Source organism: Poecilia mexicana, unplaced genomic scaffold (assembly GCF_051168715.1).
Source record: "Poecilia mexicana isolate PSO_F unplaced genomic scaffold, ASM5116871v1 scaffold_8, whole genome shotgun sequence".
Classification (NCBI taxonomy): Eukaryota; Metazoa; Chordata; class Actinopteri; order Cyprinodontiformes; family Poeciliidae; genus Poecilia; species Poecilia mexicana.
The window spans coordinates 22,063,032-22,086,732 of record NW_028263377.1 but is presented as its reverse complement, the minus strand read 5'-3'; the positions used below and the strand labels follow the sequence as shown (position 1 = coordinate 22,086,732).

The window sequence follows — 23,701 nt, the reverse complement described above, 5'->3', positions numbered from 1 at the left end:
AACATCAGGTCTGATTCAGCAGGTTACATCCACCTGCCCAACAGTGAGAGACAAAGAAGTGCAGATGCATGCAGGGGTCTGAGGAGGGGGATTGTTAGAAAATCACAGAACAAACTGCCTGTGTCCTTACATGATGCATCTATGTTTAATCCTTAAAATAATCTATGCATGGAGAACTTTTTACCGGTTGTAGTATTTGCCTGGATTTGACTCTTGAATTATAAAAGCTGAATGGAATCTGTGATTGGATTGCATTGGTATGAATTGGGAAGTCGTGAAAAGTGTCAAAAACATTTTAAAAGCGGCTCGTCGTGCTCTCCGTCGCTGAAAGGGATCTTCTGTTTTCAGAACTATGTGCCCACCGTGTTTGAAAACTACACTGCCAGTTTTGAGATCGACAAGCACCGGATTGAGCTGAATATGTGGGACACGTCAGGTAAGACAGCTTCATATTTCTGTGTGCGCCTGCTGCTGATATCAAACCCTGCCATGCTGCCTGTCTGTCCCAGGCTAAGATCGTAAGAGGTCTGCCTCCATCTCTCCCTCTCCAACTTTCACCACCTCCCCACCCACCCCCGTCATCTCTGACAAATTGCTTTGACCTGCCAACTTTACGTTTCTTTTTTTTTTCTTCTTGTCTCCGCTTGGAGGCATTTGGTTTTTATGATTGTTTTCTTTTCGAGGAGACTCCGGTGCCAGCCGTGCTTCTGTGCGCCTTGTGTTTGCATTCCTTCCTGGGCAGGCCGCTTGTGTGTGGCTGACTCTTCCCAGGCTCCGGCTGAGGGTCAGGCGACACTGGGGGAGGAGACAAGAAAAGAGGGTGAAGGCATGGATAATTCAGACAGGATGCGCCTGAAGGGACCAGTAATTGCTCTAACTGTTTAAATGTTTTCATCCGATTTAGATGAATGCAGTTTTGCCAGACGGTCGGGTCAACTATGTGGTTTGTCATCTGCAGTTTCAGTGTCTTGCAACAGAATCCATACCCTTTGAGCCTCTGGGAAGAAAATCATACTTGGGTTTCTATTTTTTTTTTTTTCCACAAATGAGAGTCAGAAAAGTGTAATGCAATGTATCTTTAACTTTTAGGGTGTTTTCCCCATCTGATAGTTTGGTAGGCTTGGTTCAGTTGAGGACAAAAATCACATTTGTTACATTTTCAGCTGGTGTGGTGAACCAAACAAAACAAAGCCTTTGAGCAGCCTGTTCACCTCCTGGCCTGTGGTGGCGCTGCAGCAAGAACCACTGAAGGAAATGACACAAAAATATCTGAACAAGACTCTGAGTGCAACTTCCTTCTTCACGAAATGCTTGCAAAAATGGTGTGGCGTCAGATTTTAGCGAAGGAGTTTCAGATTTATTTGTAAAGCACATTTCAGCGTCAAAGAGCATTATATGATTAAAAACTTCATACGGTGGTTCTACTCTGAATACAGATGTAGTTCAATGTTCAGATTCATTCATACGAGTTTCAGCTGATGGTTTTAGTCACCTGATCTCGTTTTAAAACGGATGACCCGTTATAAAAATAACAACTGCCGGTGACATCAGTGGGAAATACGGTGGAAACGGATAGCAGCTGAATAGTTAAGGTTGAAGTAACCGGTTCTCTTGCTGAGGAAGTAGATTTCCCCATCATGCAGCCCAGCAAGATGAACTGGTGAGACTCTATTTTGCTCTTGTCAATGTGGATGGATTTACTGCTCTGAGCTACCCTGAGACTTTGCATGTCAAAGCATTCTCGGGCCAAGTCGGCTCCTGTCAACCAGGCCGGTGACATGGGTGAGCACTTCTACTGGATCCTCCCACGGGGACTCCTTTTTTTGTGTTTGTTTTTCTTTTAACATAAACATTCCCAAACCTGAACTGAAGCCATATTCCAGCGGAGAAATGATGGGAGTATTTTTGTGTCACATGATGAGTCATGGAGGAATGTTGTTTTTCCTTGAACCGAGCCTCGACCCAGAGAGTAAATCAGCTTGAGCTTGTCACTCAGAGGGTTGAAGTCCTCTGGGGCCCGGGGGCCACAGTTTAGAGTTGCTTATCTCTCAGCTGTAAGAAGTTAATGATGCAGTGGGAATATTGTGCTTCTGTCCATCCTTGAAACCCCGGCAAACCACCTCTGGTGATTTCAGGCCTTAATCTTCAGTCAGGAGACGCCTAATTGACTACAAACATGACGTCACCAGCCCACAGGGCAAATGTGTGTGTGTGTGTGTTTGCGTGTGTGTGTGTGTCCTCAGAGGTCCTTGCGCAGTGCGGGATTATTCACTGATTCACGGCAAACACAGATGTTCATATTTTCTCTCAGCAAGAAGGAATAATTGGCTCACACTTAGATGAAAAAAGCTTTCAAGTAGAAAGCGGTCCGTCTTCTATCATTCCCCGTTTAGACACCAATTAATTTTTTTTTAACAGTTCTTCCCCTTCTTACCTTTCACCTCCTTATTGTTTAGACCATTTTCTTCTCTTAAGACACAATCACTGCCAGTTCAGCTACGCGGTAATTACACCAACATTCAGACCAAAGCGTGTTTTATTTTTGTTTTTGATCAGTTGTAAAAGACAAGACTCACTTGGAAAACAGGTAAACGTTGCAGCTTGAATCTCATTGTCTTCTTTTTTTGTATAAAACTTGACTATAGAGTCGGAACTCAAAAAAATCCAACACCAAAAAACACTTACAGGTTGTGTTAACAGCACTCTTCAGTGTGAAAGTTACAACTGGGGGAACAATACTTATCGTGAGCTATTTTCAGTATCCGAGGGGTTTAAATACAAAGTTGGAGGAAGAAAAAGCCGTAGCTGTTTTTACTGCTAACTAGTGAGGTAAGAAAACAAAAAAGACAGTAGTAAAAATGTCCTGAAATGGACTAAAGTTTCACCCTGATGGATAATATGCAGTAAACTTTAATATTTTGAGTTCTTATTTAAAGGAGCCACACCTCAGGTTTTCAGGGAGTTTGTTCCAGAGCTGAGAATCATCAAACCAAAATGCTGCTTCCTCTTGTTTAGTCTGTTCCTGGGAGTCAGATGACCTGAGAGGTTTATTACATCCATCTTGGTTCTCTCATCGAGCAAGTCCACTGATTTAAGGACAGTTGAGATGCGCTTCGTTTTCCTGGTGTTAGTCTGAACTCTGCTGGAATTTCGGAAAAGCAACTTTCTGTAAAATTTCCTGAGACACCATTGAAATAATCTAACTTATTTAAAATAAAACGATCTCTCATTTTGGGGTCTTAATCGAAAAATCTTTAATGTGGCAAACCTTTGATGGACTGTAGTGATGTGGTGACAGAGATAAAAAGTTGTGTGTCACCACCAGACGTATGGTAAGATATGTTGTACTCCATAATTTAGGTCACATGGGTCAAACTCGAGGGCCGGGGGCCAAATCTGACCCACTGTAGCTTTTTATTTGGCCTTCTAGACTCAAAATGACATCAATAAGTCCCTCTAGTTTTTCAACAAATTAGCAAAACTCACTCAAAAGTTCACACAAAATTTACAGATTTCCATACTTTTCTTCTGATTTTTAACAGTCGTTCTTTTCTTAAAGCTCTTTAAGAACAATCAGATTTTTGATATGGCCCAAAATGAAAATGAGTTTAACACTCCTGATCTAGATGGTGGAGAACATGGATACTGAATAAAAGTGTCCCATCATGTAGCCCACTTATGATCTTTGTTTGTGTAGATTCATATTCAGCAACTAACATGAATTCTTCCTCTGCCAGGAAGCTCTAGCTAATTCCTAAAAAACCCACTCACCTATGCACTCTGTCAATTAGTAAGTTATCATTCAAACACTGGCATCCAGTCAAACCAGCACAGAAGCAGCAAAGCAGTCAAGCAGTGCTTTGCTGCTTGACTGTAGTCATTTACCAATGCAGACTCATTTCTGTGGAGGGATCAAAATCATGACGAATAGCATTAAAAAGAGCTAAATATTGTCATGTCTTCACCGTTTTGTATTTTAGCAGTTTTGGATGCTTCTTACCTCAATATTACAGGTTGGCAAGTCTGTCTGTCATGGAGCATGTTGGATTAGAGCTTTTCAGAAATTTCTTATGGAAGCTACACTCTCTTGGAAAATGGAGACTGGGGCTAACCATTGCAAACTGTGCTAACTGGCACTATAAGATGCTAACTGGCACTATAAGATGCTAACTGGCACCATAAGATGCTAACTGGCACCATAAGATGCTAAATACAGTTTAAAAGACTGCTTTAAATGAGTAAAACCGTGTTTTACAGTGACTGCTGTCTGAAACATGGTGAAAAGTTGCCTGTGGTGCTAGCATAAATAATGAGTGAGTGCTTGTAGGAGGATGGTTAGAAAGAAATATTTTGGATGCTGTTAATTAGAGAGAATGTAAGTGGCTACAATTCATTTAGGGAGGTCAAAGCTTTAAAAAAGTTTGAACTCTCTGATGATTTTCTACCTACTTTCTGTCCAGCTACAGTCCACTTGACATTTTTATGTCAACGAGAGGTTTGCTTCAATTTTCCACCTGCTACATCAAATCCACACTTAGATCTGATTTCCTCTCCTCAGCCCTCACATGAAGAATTGTCTCCTCTTTAATTGCCTCCAAAGTCAGGCTTCTGTATTCTGGCTTTGTCCACAAAACATTATTGATCACTGCTTGAGGCCAGGCTACTGCGCTGCACCCGGCTCACATTTCTCTGATGTGGTTATGTAGTATTACCGGTATTCATTGCTGCTGCATGGAAGTTGGCCATTGATTAGTTTGCTTTCATTAAATCTAACACTTCCTCGAGGTCAGAGCAGGAATGGTGAGCTTTGCATCGGAGTGAGGTTGATGTTTCTGCATGTCATCAGATCTGGGTTTTTGGAAGAATTTAAAGTTTTAAGGTACTTTTTTTATCTGTCCTGCAGCTTTTGACCATCTGGAGAGTTAAAAAGATGAAGTGGGTATTACAGACTCATGCTGCAGAACATTGCTGAGCTGTCACATAGAGATGAACAGGAAATTCTGATTCACAAAGCACTTATCTTTGTGTTTTTGATTAACTCTTTAAGTAACTCAAGCTGCCAACCAGTCGAAATGTCAATGCAGCTTGGTGATAACCTGTCTGAGACCCATTAGTGTTTTCTGTCAAACGCTCCGGGGCCCCACTGGTAGCCAGCATGTCTGGGGTTTTACTGTGCCTGAGGTATTATTGCACTTATTTTGTTCCCAACATGCTAAGAGAGCCTGGGAAAAGGTCTCTGTGGTTCTGTCGTGGGTTTGAAACCTCTCAAAGAGGTCGGCGTGTTGCCTCTAAAGCCTGGGCAGGCCAGGCTCTCCTTATGTTTCTGCTGTATGCAGTGTAACTCGTGCATCTCCCTGTTTTACTTCCAGCTGCCTCATTTATGCCTAACGTGATTCTCACTTGAAACTCTTGCGCTCTGTTTAGTCATGCGGGGCTGTGCTGTGAAGAAGCAATCCGCAAGAATCTTGCTTCTCTATCTTCTTTTGAAAACATCTTTAGTGCTACTTTTCATGTTAAACTTTAAAGACGCGACTTTTCATCCAGACCGCGTGTCCATCACGCTTTTCCTGTTGGTTTCTTTCCTCACAACGTGGAAAATTACCCTAATTTTTCAGCCGTGTACTACTTGGAGTATAACATGCCTGCTGTTTTAATTTGAGATATTTCCATTAATACCGCAGTATTTCTGTGTGAATTCTATGCAATGGGTCCTCGGCTTTTGAAGTCATTTTTAATTTCCCCATTATGAAATTTCCTTGCAATTATATTTGACTTATGAGGCAATAACAAGATGGTTACAATGCGCTACGCCGTTCCCAGTTCCCACACGCTCTTAAAATCAGCCTGGTCTGAAAGAGTCTTCTTCGTCTCGTGTCCGACTTTCCAACATTCCTGGTGACTTTATGCTCCTAAAGCTCCACATTCTCAGCTCAGTGGACCATCAGTGCATCCAGCGGCATATAAAAACACGCTGAGGTCAGTGGGCTTTGCGATCCTCAACACTTTCCACTTGATTAATCTTTAATGGACAATGAGTGAACTCAACCCACAGTGCAGAAATAAAATCAACACTCCCCTCAAGCATGCGGCTCGCTGGAGCAGCGGGATGCTCGGGAAATGCTCCAAGATCCGATATGATCTAAGTAACCACAATACGGTAGCCTACATTAACTTCTCACAGTTTAAACAGCTGCTCAGACTGGCCTCTCTGAATCACAGAAAGACTGGGGCTGGGAATTGAACCCAGAACCTTCTTGCTGCAAGGCAACAGCTCTACCAACTGCGCCACTGTGCAGCCCATCCTGGAGGAATGGATGGTGAAACCCTTTCAACTCTGGTTCAAAAGCCCAGACGTAAGCGAGAAGCGTTGGCCTTAAAAGTTCTTGCTACCCTTTGCCGAACCTGCCTGGGGCAACAGCTGCCTAAACGAAACCTGTTTTGATGATGCATGCAAGGAAGAAAACACAGACACTCCCGTCTACTGAAGAAAAGTGTCTGCGAGACGCATTCATCAGTAAACTAAAGCACAAGATTGAGGAAAAACTAACATCAAGATGTTTCTTTTTTCTCCATTAACTTACAAATGTTATAACTATGTAGGTTTTATTTCTACATCAAGTGATTAGCTTTAAAAGACTGCAAAAGCAAAATATTTTACCAAGTAATTTTGGTCTAGTTTGTAGAGGAAATACAGTAGTATTTGAAATAAGACAAAACTAAATGAAAAGCAACCTTTCAGCTTTTTTTTAAGTCAATAATTACTTAATATTGATAAAAAAAAACAGTGCAGGTTCCAATAGCATTTGCAACAAGACATTTCCCCATGTTTTAGGTGAAATAATCTGCCAGTGGAAGTAATACTTTTTTAAAGATCAATATTAATGAGTTATTTACTAAAACAAGCTCCTGTGGCTTGTTAAAAAGTTACTTGTAAGTTCGATTTTTCTTATTTCTAGTGTACTAAGATATTTGCACAAGAAAATAGACACAAGTAATTGGTTTTGTGGAAGCCATCTAGCAGATGAATCAAGATGTCTATGTTATTTTTGAGAGGAATTAGTCATTTTGAAATCATTTCATAAAGGCTTCTATTTTTAAGTTAAAAGGCACCAATTGTGCTTTGTGTCTTTTTCTGGAGAGAATAGCATGCCTCTTCAGGTAAAGGAAGGAGGTATCTTCAGGGTTAATGGAGTTGCAGTTATTTTTTCGCACCTTCTGTTGTTGTGGGGTTACTTAGCATTAGCTAGATATCAGCTTTGAGATATACGAAGCTTTTAAAAAAATTAATATTTCCCCTCGTCCGAGGCCCTTCGGCTGATATGACCTGCTGTAGTGATCATTTCTTTCCTCTGGCCCAAACAGAGCACTTGGTCTCAAGAAGCCTGAGGAAATGGGTGAATTGTCTAAGGGCATGCTTTTTTCTTTCTTTCTTTTTGATAATATATGTGTGGATTTTATAAACCCCAGAACAGAAAGGATCTGTCCTTCTTTTTTCTATTTAAAAACTGACACACACACAAAAAATTGTGAGCACTTGAAGTATCAGCACATTAGCGTTGACATTGAAGACTGAGCCTGGCAGCACAAAGGCTCCTTCACTGAGACACAAATATGGCTGCAGATTTTATAAATAATGAAAATGCACATTGGGGGAAGAAACAACTCTACAAATTAGATAAATGTTTCTGTTCCCATCAGAAATGTTAACATAAGAGCAGCTGGAGCCAGTTTAGAAAAACATTGCTGGATTTGTGTGCGCTCTGTTGGATGCTTACGAAAGTCTAACATTTATTACATATTGTGGCCACTTTTAAAGCCACATATTTGAAATCTTGCAACGATTTTTTTTGACAGAAGGACTACTGTTCTGTCCTCTTAAGATGTACAAGCTCAAAAATAAAATATGTATAAAATGCATTGTTCTTTTTACTGATCACTTTATTAACTGTGAGCACATTTGAAATTCAGCCAATCACAGAGTTGCTGCTCAGATATTTGGTGATGATTTGTGGGAGTTTAAACTGAGCCCGAGAATTTGGTTGATGCCAGATTGGTTGGTATGAGGATTTTATGTTTGCAGAAGATGGAAATTATCCAGCTATGTCTTATTTCTGTCAGAGGATAATGTGGAGACTGGTTTCAGATGATAGGAAGGCAACAGTAGCTGTGTTTCCATTACAAATGTGCAAAAAAATAAAAAGTTAAAATAACAGTTTTGGAACTGTGGTCTTTCCATAAAATACAAAAAGCCAGTTATGATCACATCTGAATAAGTTTGTTCACATGGTGAGTTATTTATCATCATCCTCCTTCTACTTCCTGTTCACCATCTTTGTCTTTTCCACTAGTAGTAACATCCAGTTGTTGATCACATGACTTGTGTAATGCGGAAAAAATGTTTTCATTTCATTTTTGCGAAATACACTAATTTCGATGTAGCCGAAAAACCAACTTTTTTAATAAAAAAACCTTATTTTTTTATTTTTATTTTTAATTGTCATGTTTCTATTTAGCAAATTTATTTTTGTAATTCCAATTAGCACAATTAAATGGTCCTCTTGTTATATTATGCAGAAAACTACCTGTGAACCTGGTGAACTTTGGGGGCTACACCAGCAGAGGATCACAGTAGGTGCCACTCCAATCAAACTGAGGCTAAGACTCAAAATGTAACAATAGCAGATTGAAAATCATTGCCTGGTCTGATGAGTATTGATTTTTACTGCTGAACTCAGATCAGATTCAGGTGAATCTGCAGCGGCTGTGTGATGCTAACATGTCAGTATGGTACAAAGATCTCGAGGGACATTTCTAACATTTTGTTGAACCTAAGTCATGGAAAAGGCAGAATGGAGTCAAAATCAACACCATTGATTGACGACTACTTTTTTTTGGCTCTCTGATTTAATCTTTCTGTCATCAGATTTAAAATAAGCTTGTTGTTCTTTGTACTAAGCCTGATATCGTAACCTCAAACCCACATAAACGAAACATGTTTCCTTTAAGAAACTGTACATTTGCAACATTTTTGGCATAACAGAGATCACCATATTCGAAATAAATGAAAAGGGATGTTGCTACATTTATTTTAAGTAAACGTTTGTGCACACAAAAGAGCTGGACAACAGTACTGGCTATGGGGAGTACATTTTAGCTTGGAATTTTTGAATGAACTTTCCATTTTTCTTCCAGAAACCAAACGATTAGTTTGCTGCTGATCCATTTTTAGGATTTATTTTCATTTCCAGCACTTGACCCCAAAATCTGCTTCCAAAAAGACCATTCCTACAGCAATACCAACTCTATGCTGGGCCAGAACAAAGAGCCAATTTAGCTTTCAGCCAAGCTGACCAAATCCTAAAATATTAAGAGGACCATGTGTAAAAAGTAAGAGTGAATGTAGCATATGACTTAAATCAGCACTGTACTTGCATGAGATTATAGTTTATTATTTTAACTGCATAGCATCTTTCAACATTATTTTCATTTTGTTAGTAAGATCACCAGTTGATATTTCTAATTTTGATTAAAAACTGTGCTTAAATTGTGTTTGTGATGTCATTTACGGTTAAAGTTCATAATCAAAAATCTTGTCTTAATTAAAATCACCTTTCAAGAAACACACAGCTTCTTTTATAATACATTTTTAAAAAATTAAACAGGTAACAACTATTATTGTTTGTCCAGATAGCTTGACTTCCTTCACTATGATCCACTTAAAAAAATACCATTGGGTAAGATTGATTGCAGAAAAGCATACTGGTGCTTTTTCAAAAGAAAAGCCCAATCAAACTATTTTGGAGGTAAAAAAAAAAAAAAAAGAAATAAAAAAAGTACAGTAATTGCTTCCCTATATCTCTGAGGCTTTTTAAGATGAATGTGATAAAGTGAACTAAATCATGAAAGACGGCACAGGAGGAGTTAAAGCTACTCATTTGAAGGTGAACTGTCAAGTACATCTTTTTTCTCAATTCATCCTCCGCTCTTTCTTCTCCCCTGTCTGTGTTCTCCATCTCTGATAGCCCATTAGCGAGGATGGCGGCCACAGCATCGGGGTTAGGTCACTCGCAGTTAGCGATTGTACGGCAGCTGGTGGTGGGCAGATGTGTAATTACCGCCAAGAATATGCTGCTCTCCTCAGCGACACATAGCAGCACAAGAAAAGCACACACCACCTCTGCTCATAACGTAGCACAGCTAGTTGCAAGAGCCCAAGAACTTCACACACTTTTAAATGCACACAAAGGATTTAAGTTGCCCACCTGCCCATATACAATGAAACAATCACCTTAGAGGATGCAACTCCCCACTATTTCTGAACTCCTATTTAAGTCGGATGCTGCAAACGTCTCTATGGTTACAGCTACAGGTTGATCTTCCACCACATCAGAACCTCTAGTTACAGTCGTCCTCATTGCTTAGCAGCAGGCAAACGTGTATAATCTGCTTGAAAAGCACAGCTGAAAAGCACCGCACATGATAGGCTGCTTTCAGCTTCGACTTAGTTAATGTCCCTATATAGGAGTCACAGCGATAAGTGGGTTGGGAGTGAACATTGATTGGACAGAATTAAAAGGAACTCTTTTGGTACGTTGTAAAAGAAAAGGAACACTTCGAGTTCTGATGGCTCGCTCTATCTCAAATTACAAGCACTTTCTTAAGCCTCGTCATGGAGTGCTATTACCACAGAGCAGCTTTGGCTGTAACAATGACTTGCAAAGTGCAGAAGGACAAAATCAAGAGTTCTTATAATTTTATAGGCGAATGAAAACAAAAGTGCATAGTGTGAAATATGAGAATGAAACAAAAGTACACTCATCTGTCCTTTTGCAGTTCAGATCATCTACTTCGCTGGCTTTAATAAAAATGTAAATATTAAATGTTGATTGTCGCAAATGGTGTGGTTGCTGTGTTTTACTGAAATGACTACATGCAAGAGATAACAGGGTGATGAGTGAATATGCAGAACATGTCAGTTATGTTCTGAGGCAGTGAGGCAGTTTTAATGGTTAAGAGATATTTTTACTTTTGATACATTGGTTAGATTCAAAATACTCTGTGAAAGGAGATGTTGTAGAAATTGATAAATATCTGACTGGTTGTTCTGTTTGTTATGAAGTGATTTTTGCTTATTTTCCTTAAAGTTTAAGTGAATTTGGTGTTATTTACACCTCTCCAGAACATGGACGATTTAGACTTAATCGTATATATTTAGTAAGCTGTTGTGTTGACTCAACTGTCATGAGTTGAAACTCCAATGAAAACTAAAGTGAGGCAGTCTTTTCTATCCACAGTTTCCAGTGAAGCTGACTGATCACAAAGGTTTTCCTGAGATTGATGTGACTCCATTTCCATTTTCAGCTGTTCCCTCTTAGATCAAAGTCATGTACTGGAATGCAGAATTAATTATTAATTAATAATATCCCTCCATTATAGCTTTTAAGGGATAAGCTGTTGTATTTTTTAGACATATTGATCCTTTAGTGTTTGCTTTGAGGGTGTTATTTAGTTCTACAATCAAGAAATTGATTAGAACTAGTGTGGTTTTGATTTTTTGTATTTTATGCATTCAAGTAGAAACTGTTTGGATGGTAATAAATGTGAGTCTAAATTTTATTGGATTTCAAATGTTGCAAGATTTTGCATTTAATTGCCATGTAAAATCAGTTTACTTTAAAAGAAACTGAATACTGGGAAATATATGAAAGACAAAGTACACACTTTTGACAAGTTGAGTGATTAATTTAACATTATTATTCAATGTAATTAGAACTTCAATACACGTCTGAGAATTAGTTTTCTACACACGTGCATGAAAAATATATCTTTTCCGCATCTTTAAAGAATGACTTTAAAGCCCCCAAATCCCTCGAAAGTTTTTAAATTAAAGAAACAACTTTTTCTACATCTGTAAATGTTTTTTTTAATTTTTTTATTGTATTTCTTATATCAAGAAGTAAATTTAGGCCCAACTGATGTTAGTTAGCTAACATCAGTTGGGCCTAAATTTAATAAAACTTAATAATTATCAAAATTATCTGCTGCTCCAACTAAAATGTTACAGTCATGACAAAATTGGGTTTTCTTTGTTTGCAACCAGAGAAAAAAACAAACAAAAAAAAACGACTTAAATTGTTGAATGTAAAGTCAGTTTAGTTGTTTCTCACATACCTTCAGATAACAAATACCATTTTTCACTATGGAGTGCAAATAATAGATGACGGATGTGTGTGACCACATGTACTTAATCATATGCATGATTGAGTCAGTTGGTGTGTGGAAATTCCTATAGCTCTGAGCTTTTGACCCTTCCTATTGTTGCAGAGCTGACCCAAGGCGTAACAGGGGTTGTTTAAGGGCTTTGGGGGGGAGCAGGAGGCACAATAAGGCCCAAAGTACATCTGCTGCCCTGAGCAGTGGGCAAGAAAAGGTGGGGGAGTTATGACTTCAATATAATAAGTACAGAGGGTGTGAGTGGGTCGCCCTCAGAGCAGGATGTGCATGCAGCGCACTGGATTGAAAACTAGAAGGGATAATGGGGTGGAGAACAAGAGTACATCTGTGGTTTTCCCACTTCCGTCCAACAGCCGACTGTCGGAGGCTTTGTGTTGCGAGTAAAATTTGTTGGTTGTCCCCTGGAGACCTGACCTGCCCTGGTTCACAGAAAAACAGATGCCCAACAGCAAGCCGTGTCACATTTTAAACACGTGTAGCCTGTTGTTAGATGGTGAACTTTCAGCGGCATGTAGCAAAATAAAACCGTCCTACTCGGAGTTTACTGCTCTCGTTTCGTCAAGGGCAAGTGTGTCTGTGTTTACAAGATCCCAAGTGGGAAAGGACACCAGCAATGAACATTTGCTGCAGATTATCAATCTGGAAAGGGTGGAAAACATTTCACTGACATTTTTTTTGTTTTTCAGATGTGAAAAATCACCCCAAGGTAAGAACCCAATCTGAGAATCTGCAGGCCTCAGTTTGCATGTTAAATCTTAAAAAGCAATTTCAAAAGTCTGAACAAGGACTGGTTATTTGGAAAGATTATTAGGAGAAAGCCCCAATTTGAAAACAATGTCTTTTGGACCGACCAAATAGCAAAACAGGTCAAACCAAATGTGCACGGTGGTGGAGTAGTGGTGATTTGTATCTCACCAGAAACTTCCCTGGATGTTTTCCTGGTGGCTTTCCAAACTCGGTAGCATCAGAATGACTGTAAAAAACAAAGGGTGAAGGGCTGAAGCAATTAATCGTGACTAATAGAATATTGAAATAATCATCAACTAATTTAGTAATTGATTAATCATTAACTGAAGTGTACAGATTTTTTTTAAAGAGCCATTTGTTAAAAAAAAAACAACATATTCATAGCAGTAATTAAGGCAAAACTGTACAAGCTAAATATAGATTTCACATATAAAATAAACACCATTGTCTATGAATATATTTTACCCAAAACTCCTCAAGTGGCATTTTATATTCACCCAGGACAAATTCACTAATGCTATCTTATAGTATTTTAGGCAATAAAATGTTTGATTTCTCAATTAAAAAAAATAATTTACCATCTCGTAGTGAAAAATCTGAAGAATATGCCATTTGTTTTGTCTGCTCAATCATCAGAATAATCAATAGATTAAAATAATCATTAGTTGCAGCCATAGATGTTACAGTGACCCAGTTAAAGTCCAGACTTCAGCTTAACTGAAACAATGAGAAATGTTGAGATGACAACTAAACCAAATAAGCTGAAGCAACATATTTTGATGAAGTCACAATGCCTCAGTGGTTCATGCAGTCACGGAAACCTAAAACAAAAACCGCAGCTCTGTGTGTTTTTCTTGCGATCCGTTCCCTCCTCTCCGTACCACAGTAACTGTTTCAGCTCCAGCTTCGATCAGCTCTGAATGGTTTGGCCCTCCGAGTCCCTCTGGCCTCATAGCTTCCACATGAGCAATACCCCTTCAGCGTCTGTCTGCTACCCATCCAAGCGCGAGGAGATACGGGATGCCTCCATCCTTCAGCCGCCGACCTGCACCTGGCTCAGATACTTGAAAGATCCAATCATTTATGAATGACTTTATTTATAAACAAGGTCCAAAGCGCTCACTTTCTCACTGCTGCTCCTGGTTTTTTGCACTTAAAGTGGTTCCCTGGCTCCCTGGTGGCCTTCTTTGGAGATTGCAAAGTGAGCTGGGGTATAGATAGCACCATGATAGGGATGTGTTTGGATGGTTATACACCAGAGGAAGTTGAGTTGATGGGAAATGTTGTCTTTTTTTTTCCCCCTCCCCAGTTTTCTCATATGTCTGAGCAGGAGCTGACTGGATATTCATTTTCCTTCTTTCACATCAGACAGACAGCTGTGGACAGAGGAGAAGCTGTCACAGTGTTATTACAAGTTTAATGAAAACCTTCAAGTTGAGATACAAGTTTTGAAAGATGAATATGAGATTGATAGAGGAGTAGGAGTGGATGAAAAGGCTGTGATTGCCCTTTTCAGGAATGTACAGATGAAGTTAAAATTCTGCGGGTGTGGAGTGCTCTTTCTGCAAAGCCAGGAGTGCTTTGAAGTGATGACAGTTGACTTGGTGAGCTCCCAAATAAAGTAGAACCCATGCTTCAAAATAAAATTTCGTGCAGTTTGTCTTAGTGTTTAGTAGTTGGTGTCACGGATGTCAAGTAGATGATTTGCAGAAAAAAGGGAAACGATTTCAAGAAAGCCATGTACTGCCTTATCTGCCATTTTGCACCACACATTTGAAGTATTTTCTAAAGTGTAAAGTCATTTTTAAAAGAGACTTCAAAGCTTTTCGCTGTTTTATGGGTCTTTCACATATGGATGAACTTTGAAAAAATGGATGCCTTTGCAAAAATAATGTCCAGGTGCTAAGCTGTAAAAGAGAAGAGCAGAATTGATTGTTGGATGTACGTCAGCTGCCAGTGAAGCATCCCTGCTTTTGATTTTGACGAGAAAAGAAAGATGGATGTGAATGAAATTGGATTTTCGTTTATAATATCCTTGGGAGAGAACAGGAGGTTCTTAAAGATTAAAGTTCTTAAAGTTCAGTCTGTTCAGGAGAGAAATATAAAGCATAAAACAAAATGGGTAAATAAGCTTCTTAAAAAAAAACCCCGCATAGATGGGACATGTAACTGTGTGTTGTGCTCACTTCGACATTGTTTTTTTTTTTTTTTAAATCATGTAACGGCAAGAGAGGAAAGGCTTGGCAAAATTAAGTGACGAAACCTGCCATCCTTGCGTGCAATTAGGAAGCAAATTATGGATTACATGCCATCCTCCAAGTAAAAAAAAAAGAAGTATGAAGTATCAATTTGTGTTATCAATTGATCTGATTGGATCATCAGCGGGATGATGAGTCCATGAAGCTGTAGACTGCTAGTATCATTTCAGATAAACTCAGCTAAACCAGATGCACACCATCTGATTCAGCTGATGTCCGTTTATTTACTTTCCAACAAGCTCGGGTTGAAGTGACAACTAATGTCGATCATAACTTCAGAGTCGGTCATTTCAGAAAACGCCAACTAATCCTTTACGGTTAGGCTCAGGATGGGCCAAAATGCCTCTTTACGAGGGATCCAAGGTGAAACACACTGATGACCAACAAGAACATAAACGTAGATTTCACAAAAAACATCTTGCTTAGTGCCAAGACTCTGACTGATGAGGCAGAGGTGGACTCTTTAGATAATTTGCATACCATTACCTCTTGAGATAAAAACAAACAGTATTTTTCAAACCAACACTCAGACTGACTTGGGCTGATTTACATCATCACTTCCTGGTCGACTTCCTGCTGAAGTAGAAAAATTGTAAAAAGGAGATTGAATGTTTAATATTCATACCCAGTTTTTACTGTTAACAACTGGATTACAATGCTATAAAAATTAATTAAAGATTAACTCCAGCACCAGCAGCGGTTAAGTAGTAGAATTTGGTGAAACCCCTTTTGGAACCCAACATTTAAACCCAGTGCTATATTTAGTTTGCACTTCCTTTTATCTCCTTTCGTTGTTTGGTGGTACTTGGGTAACAAAGCTAGCTGGCTCTACTATTCAGTCTTTTGTTTGGCTCAACTTTTCTACAATATTTTGGATTGATTTTTTTGTCTTGTAAACAATTTCTGTGTTGATTTGTCCAATGTTTTTGAAGGAGAAACAGTCCCACAGCATCACTGATCCTCTACCATACTAAACTATAGGCAAGAAAGATTTTTTACGCACCTTGCTTCTATGTCTCGTTCCAGCTGAAATGCCGGTAGCATTATTTATTTTATGGTTTTTAACTCTGCTTTCCCAGGGGGTTTGACTTTACTTTATATGAATGCTAATGAATCATCTGCCACACTTTAAAAGAGGATGGTGATTAAATAAGCCACCTCTCTTATTACTGCTTATTGCAGGCAAACCTTATCCAATCATCCTCACATGGCTGCTGGTAAATGTCATACTGAAGGCAGGAGGAGGAAGAGCAGGAGTCAAATCATCTTATGAGTTTAGTTCTTAATTAATATCTAGTTTTTAATTCCACCCTGATTGATTATAAGAACTATTACATTACTCTGAATTGTGGAACGCACGTTGCTGCGGGTCAGTTAAAATATCCGGACTTAACTTTTATAAAGTTATATGTAAAATTCTTAAGTGACAATTAGATTACCGTCTGTTTTCAAAAGATTGCACAGGGTACAAAAGTCAACTGATTCCTCGGCCAGTTATCTGACCGTGTTTATCTTTGATTCAATTTTACTTCACTTTTATGTGTGCCCCTTTGAAGCTCTGTCTCCTCTGATCTGATCTGATCTGATCTGATTTGCACTGGATTGTGTAACATCCCTCCTTTCTTCACAGAAACGGCCGCAGTTTCTCCGAGGGCTCTTCTTATTTTACATGCTTGAGCCAAGCGGACAAAACCGAAACTGTGTGCGTCTGGAACCATGTCCGCTCCAAAAACAAGATTTAATTCAGTCGACTGTTGTCTGAAATTGCCAAACTTACAGAACAACAAGAATGAAAAGCGGACAAAACTCTTTTCTTCATACACATCCTGCACAACGCAAACAATTATTTACAGTCACCTGCTTTTTCCAGTCAATTGCCTGCAAATGTTTGCAGTGCGGCAACAAAGACGACGCACATCTCTGAGGAATAAAGGTTGTCACTGTTCAGGCTGCCACACATCTTTTCAGTTTCAAGCAGTTGGCAGGGGAATAAGTCGAGCAAAGCTGGAGAATGAGTGTGCATTTAGATCATCAGAAGACGTGTGTGTGACAAAGAAGCTCAGTGATCTTTGAAAGCAAAGCTCAGCATGAACCAGAACCCGAGACAGACACAGAGATCAGACAGCGACGGATGAAATGCATAGCTGCTACTCTGGTGAGATGAGTGTGTGTGTGATAATGAAGGAGATGCTGGAGTTGAGGGAAACTGAGAGCAGACACTCTTCCATCTCTATTCCACTGAGGCGTCTGGGATGCAGACGGCCATGATGCTCTGTCTCCTACCTCAACGCTGTGAGTGCTACTCCATAAACCTGCAACAGGACAACAGTCATGAGCATTAAATCAGCTTAGAACCATAAAAGCTGCTTGATGCCCTTCAAAGGCTGCACAGTCTACAAAGGAAAACTGCTGCTTTGATCAATATCTCTCATGCAAAGGCTGCAGACATGGAAGGTTAATGGACATTTAACCTCGTGTCGCTTCCCCTGCCTAGTCTGCCTGCTAATGCTTTTGAAATCTTGAGACAGCCATAATCAACAGCTCAGCCTTGTGTGTGTGTGAGACTGGAAGAGCAATAAAAGCATAGAAGCTCCGGTTCTCGGCCGAGGCCAGCTGAGGTAGCTTCGTTACACGTCTAATAAGGACTTACTTCTCTGAGCTGAGTTTATTTTCTGACAGCCTCAAGCTCCTAGTGTAAAACTGCAACAGTGTGTGTTAGTCAGAACTGTATGTTTCTTGCACTTTAACAGACTGAATAAACTTTTGACGTGTTCGTCTTATGAACTCTGCAGCTTTGAAACAACCAGCGTTTTAACTCTTCCTCTAATGAAATCATATTTCCCAGCCTTCAGTAACTGAAGCCATTTTCAGCTCAAGCAATTACAGTTAAATCCAGTTCCAAGCAACTAAAACACAATCCCATCACAATGCAGCTGCTGCTCAGTCCAGCTAACCTGCAAACATCATTCAGTTATTTTGGAGGTGCAATTCAGTTCACTTATCAAACAACTCAAATTCAGTGCAAATAGAATTCAGTCAAGTTAATATGCATTTTTATCCCGTATAAATGCAATTCAGTTCAGTTTTAATGAAGTTGCCATGAGTCTAATGAGTCTAATTCTATTGCAATTGGCTGATTGGAATCCCATTACAGAACAGATTATAATGCAAACGCAACTCAGTCCAGTTATTATACAATATAGGTAAATATCACAAGTGCAATTAGAATAAAGTAGTCTACAAAACGTTTACATGTTTCCTTATTGTAAATTCAAATGTGATTTTTAATGGCGGTTAAAGAAATAGTTATTTTAATTTAAATCTGAGAAACATTTGACTGTTTGACAAATGACTCTCGAGGTTCAAATTGGGACCGGAAATCCTTGGAAAATGCTTGAATTTTAGTAATTTAACACTAAAAGGCCTGCTTGGAAATTTCATTTCTAATTTTAATGTGCAGCTACAGTCATTTCCTTTTTTAAAGAGGAAGTATTTTTGATTTAAGCTCCGACTGCTACTTTGTGATGAACAGTTTGCATGAATTGAAGGACAGATTTGCTTCCCAACTGCACGCAAGAAAAAGTTTATGCACATCTACCCAGGCGGGTTCTGCTTCATTCTGACAATTTTTGTGCTGGTAATAAGGTCAGGGGCTTTTAAACTAAACAATATTGGTTTCTGGAGGTGGTGACATTGTAAGATAAAATTTTGTGCAGCCCATCTTTCACATAATGAAACACATGCTGGTTTGTATTGGAAAGGGCTTGCACCGTGGTCACAGTAAATCCACCTCATCTCCAAAAGGTGCATCAGCAGGTTTTTGCCTCAAACTGTTTACCTCAGTTTGAGGCAAAACTTTTACGGGGGAAAAAAAAAAGCCACAGTGGTTCAGAACCTGTGAAAGAGAGGAGCAGCGACTGAAGTCACTTCCTCTTTCAGAGCGTCCTCTAATCACCAAGGCAGCGGAGTGCCGCCAGAGCCCCGTCGCTTCTCCTCTCTCCTCCTCCTAACTTCCTTTTAATGCCTCACAATGAAACCATTTGCCTCCCTGCAGGTTGCTACGACACTCTACCGGCACAACTTGAAATGCCTCCCCTTAACTTTGAAGGTGGATTTTGAGAGGGATACAGCGGCGGTAGAAGAACAAAGATCAAGTGGCTTGCTGTTGTCGTTTGCGCAAGCATTTTTCAGACATTTACCAAGGGTTTTTAGAGGTTCTTGATGGCGTAATGAGGATTTCCATTGCATGAGCTCAACGCCGGTTTAATGGTTTCCTTCTTGGTTACGAAGTGTTGGACGGATATAAACTATGCTTTAAGGTTACAGAGTAATGCAGTGAGACGGGCGAGGCTTCGTAAAGTAGCGACACACACTCTGCCTCCCCAATCAAATGCCTCACTTCAGTTTTACTGTCTTGTTTGTTTTATTGTCTGTTCTTGAATAGCCAGAATATCCCTAAGGAGCTGTTCAACGAGCAGTTAGAACGATGTCAAGTTTCAGACACTGTCCTTATGGAGGGGAGTCCATTTCTCAGGAGACAAAAAGCGTAAATGAACTCATACCGCAAACCCTCAGGCCTCATTAAGGTACTATACTAAGTTCCAGTTCACCTCAGCATCCTACGGTTTATTCTCACCGTTTGGATGAAGCCCAACTGATGGGTGATGTTTTCCTCCCTCTTCTGTCACCTCCTCTCTGCAAATACGTCTGCAGCTCGACTCTTTCTAAAAGGGAAAGAAGATTGCATGCGTTAAATCAAGCGAACGCAGACTATTTCTTTTTGAGGGATGTTTTATGCTTTCACTTGGCACGCTATGGCAGGGTGCTCCCTCCTTGCCAGGCATGATGGTTTTTAATAGCCCCTGCCAGGGTGTTTGCTCCTTCCTCCTCGCCCTGTTCCTGCCACATCCATCTCACCCTGCCCCCGTCTTAAATTCAATTGACCTTTTGTTCCACCTCACATTGAATGGGCTCAAACCAGCTTCACCAAGACTTTTTTTTTCTTTTTTTTAATGTAATCTGTCCTACCGAGTCCAAAGCTTTCATTTTGTGTCCATGCAGCCGCTCATCCTTTCCTCTGCAGTGCCGTTCTCCTTTTTGCCTGGTCAGGGTCTCTTTTTGCTGCTTCCCTCTCTTGTTCGTTCTCGTGATTGTTACGGTGATTGCTGTACTTTATTTGCACCTCTTCAACTTGCTTCAAACACTGCAATTTGCTCATCCTGTCCCTCAGTGCACTTCTGTGTTTTTTTTTTTAATAAAGTGCTGATGTAGCCTTGCTGTCACTCAGGACAGAAACGAGCTCTGCATTGGTTTGGCTTGACAAGACTTGTCGGGTGAATTACCTGCCAATCATTTTCAGCAAATTCGCCTCAATGGGCTCAATTCAGGTTCTTATTACATGCTCATTTCAAACAAGCACAGTTGTCTCATCTTTGCTTCATTTGCCATTTCCTCAACTTTCTCTGGATTCTGCTTTACCTCTATAGCTGCTTCTCTCGCTGTTGTCAGAGTCTTCAAATCATTTTTTTTACCTCATTCCACCCCAGGTACTCACTTTCTTTTCTTCCCCAACTCTATACCTTAATAGAGGTCTGCAAGTGCGTGATACATATTAAAGACAAACTTGCACAGCTACAGCACTTCAAGTGAGACCAGCACCAATCAGGGCCTGCTGTCATACAATGTGAGGTTTGCTGACTGTTGGACTTTCATGCGATTGGTTTCTTTTAGTCTGTTGGTCTGCAGTCTCAGCAGTACAGAAAAGAGGCAATCTTGAGGTAATGAGATCGAGAGTGGATTTCCTGATACCGTCCTGTAATATTTAGCCCAACTCACTGTAAAAACTGTATGTGGGTAGTTTTTAAAGGCTTCTCTGTGACAACATGAAATGTTTCAAACTGTTTTATTATTTCACTTCACAGTCTTTTAAAAAGCAACAACAAATCAAAATGAGTTGTAAAAACAGTTTTAAAAAGGAAAATCAAGCATTCAACAATAGGGATGCAAGTTATTGATTAATTCATAGGTGGCAATTCTTAAAATCTGAGTTTACTCTCGTATCAAGGGTGCCAACTAACTTAAATAGCAAAATATTTTATCATAGGCTACGCTGAATTAAAAAACAGACATTATTAAATTATTATTTGTCAGTTGTACTAAATGACTGAACAGAAAAAAATTTGGCTTTGTATTGGACATATAACATAAAAAGTACAAAGCTATTAGATTACTGAATAGAAAAATAAAAGATAAAAAGGATAATCCCCCGTCAATTAGCAGAGATATCTATACAGAAGTATTTTCTGTAGTTGCTCTCTGAGTAATAAAACTCGACTCCATGAAGAGCATGAACTCACCCTCAAAATCAACTGTGCTTATTGGTATTATGTATTTTTTTTCCATCACATTATATTTTTTTGCGTAACGCTGTCATTAGATCCTCACATTTGTAGCACATGAGTAATTTTTGAATGAGAAGCTGATCTCGTCCCACAGCGGACTCCGTTTGGACCGCATCTCCGTCCTGTTCTGACATGGTTCCGCCATCTTGTATCAACCGCTGTGGTTAAGGATTACCATCGGCGCCCTCTGCTGGATGGCGGCCAAAGTACGACACTATAAGAATGTCTAAGCAGACTTTATTAATCAATTTGGACATTTTTTTCCCCTAATTTATCATTACTAGACAGTTAATCGTAAGTGGATTAACTGTCACAATTAACCCTAGCTCACAATTAAAATAGTTCTGGCCGCAATGTGGCTAAACGTAGTTGTTTCATGATTTAAGCTTTTCACTGGACCAGGTTGGTTTTTGTCACTTTTTTCTGCAGTAAATAAAATCCTCATTTGAAAACAGTTTTTTCACTCAGCTTTTTTATTTATTTATTGAATTTTAAATAGTTTAATAATCTGGATCATTTAAGTGTGACACTGGAAAAAAAACCCTACTTTTTCACAGCACAACATTTTTAACACAGAGTAGCACACTTTAATCCACAGAATGAAAAAAAAATAACATTCTAAGTTATTATTGCCAGCTGAAGTGTGCAGTAAACTAATGCTTTTTGGTATTCAGTGCATTTGTAGCCCAAGATGACAAAGTGCAATAAGGCGAGAAATGAATTCAGAATTAAACTGCGACTCTTATTTATTCATCCAGTGATTTTGCAACAGATGCTCTGATCTACTGTCCAGCTGTCACTGCAGGACAGCTGGATAAATGACGAGAGGATGCAGGTCGTGTGCAGCTTTTGTCATTGTGTCATTCCATCACTGACAAAAAAGGACCCAGCAAATGCTAAAAACACTTTTTCTTTTGTGCAGACTCGATTTACCTCACGAGACAAAGGCACAAGTGATTTCCTGCAATGTGCTAATCTTTCAGCCTAAACAAAATGAGGGGAATAAATCTAGTAGTCAAGCTTTTCACCTTACTGACGTGTGCAAATATTTGATTTAATTTGTTAATTTCCCTGCATTCCAAGGGGTGTAAAATGGGAACATTTGTAGCAAACAACTGCTTCTTTGTGCCCTGAAGTGCAGTTGTGGACATCAAGCCCTTGTCAAGTCCTAATGGGGGGAAGAGGGTGGAGGGTTCCCTCCACAGCCGCAGCCACATTCCTACGATTGCCCAGATATTTTTACAAGTCTCCTAATGAGAGCTGGGTCGCATAATCGAGAAGTCTGTGGCTGTACATGTCTCTTTAAACTTGATCCAGGCGCAATAATAAAACTCAAGAGTTGGGAAAATGCAGAAGTGGATTACACAAATTCATTAGAAAATGTGCGATTTGAAAGAACAAACAACGTTTTTTAGCGAAAACCAGTGACTGAAGAGCGTTTACTTTAACCTCTCAAAAGCCATTTTGAGATGAGTATGGGTTGAGATGAGCCTTCTAAAATTCAGTTTTGTGTGTGTAATTCTCTGAGCTGCCCCTCTCATGTGACAAGAAGAGGTCACAGCTGTTTGGAAAAACCCAAGAGGAAACTACACAAAAATATGCACGCATAACTGTGAAGATCAGGACTCATTTGCATCTGCAGAGTGTGTTCGAGTGCATGGTACTGTGAATGCTTTAACGTGTTTTGCATGTACTAATGACCTTTCAGTCACCTCTCAGGAAATTTCTCATTGATAGGACGAGCCATCTCACTGAGATAAAACAAACTTGAGGGGTTAAATCTGGTTCAAAATAAATCCTTGCAAGATTTTTTTCCCAATTCTCCATGACCTTATACTATGTGTCGATGTGTGTCCACAGGTTCCTCTTATTACGACAACGTAAGACCGCTGGCGTACCCCGATTCTGACGCTGTTCTCATCTGCTTCGACATCAGCCGACCAGAAACATTGGACAGTGTCATTAAGAAGGTCAGTGTTTTTATTTCTATTCTCAAGCGCTTTACATCAGCACTTAATATGTGCTTGTGGAGGAAAAGCAACCAGAAAATCCACCCGATCA

At 39.6% G+C, this 23,701-nt stretch overlaps 1 protein-coding gene and 1 long non-coding RNA gene across 2 annotated transcripts in view; one reads left to right on the top strand and one right to left on the bottom strand.

The window, feature by feature from the left end:
- The window catches only part of rnd2 (Rho family GTPase 2), a 31,329-nt gene that overhangs the window by 939 nt on the left and 6,689 nt on the right, over positions 1-23,701 (top strand). Inside the window, exons 2-3 of the mRNA XM_015000301.2 lie at positions 349-436; positions 23,501-23,610. Of these exons, the coding sequence (XP_014855787.1) occupies positions 349-436; positions 23,501-23,610 (198 nt within the window). The remainder of the gene's footprint in view (positions 1-348; positions 437-23,500; positions 23,611-23,701) is intronic.
- LOC148158066 (uncharacterized) lies at positions 363-20,945 on the bottom strand. Its single transcript, XR_015763906.1, has 3 exons — positions 19,876-20,945; positions 13,150-13,207; positions 363-795 (listed from the first exon to the last, which is right to left on the bottom strand). It is a non-coding gene; the product is annotated as an uncharacterized LOC148158066 (long non-coding RNA).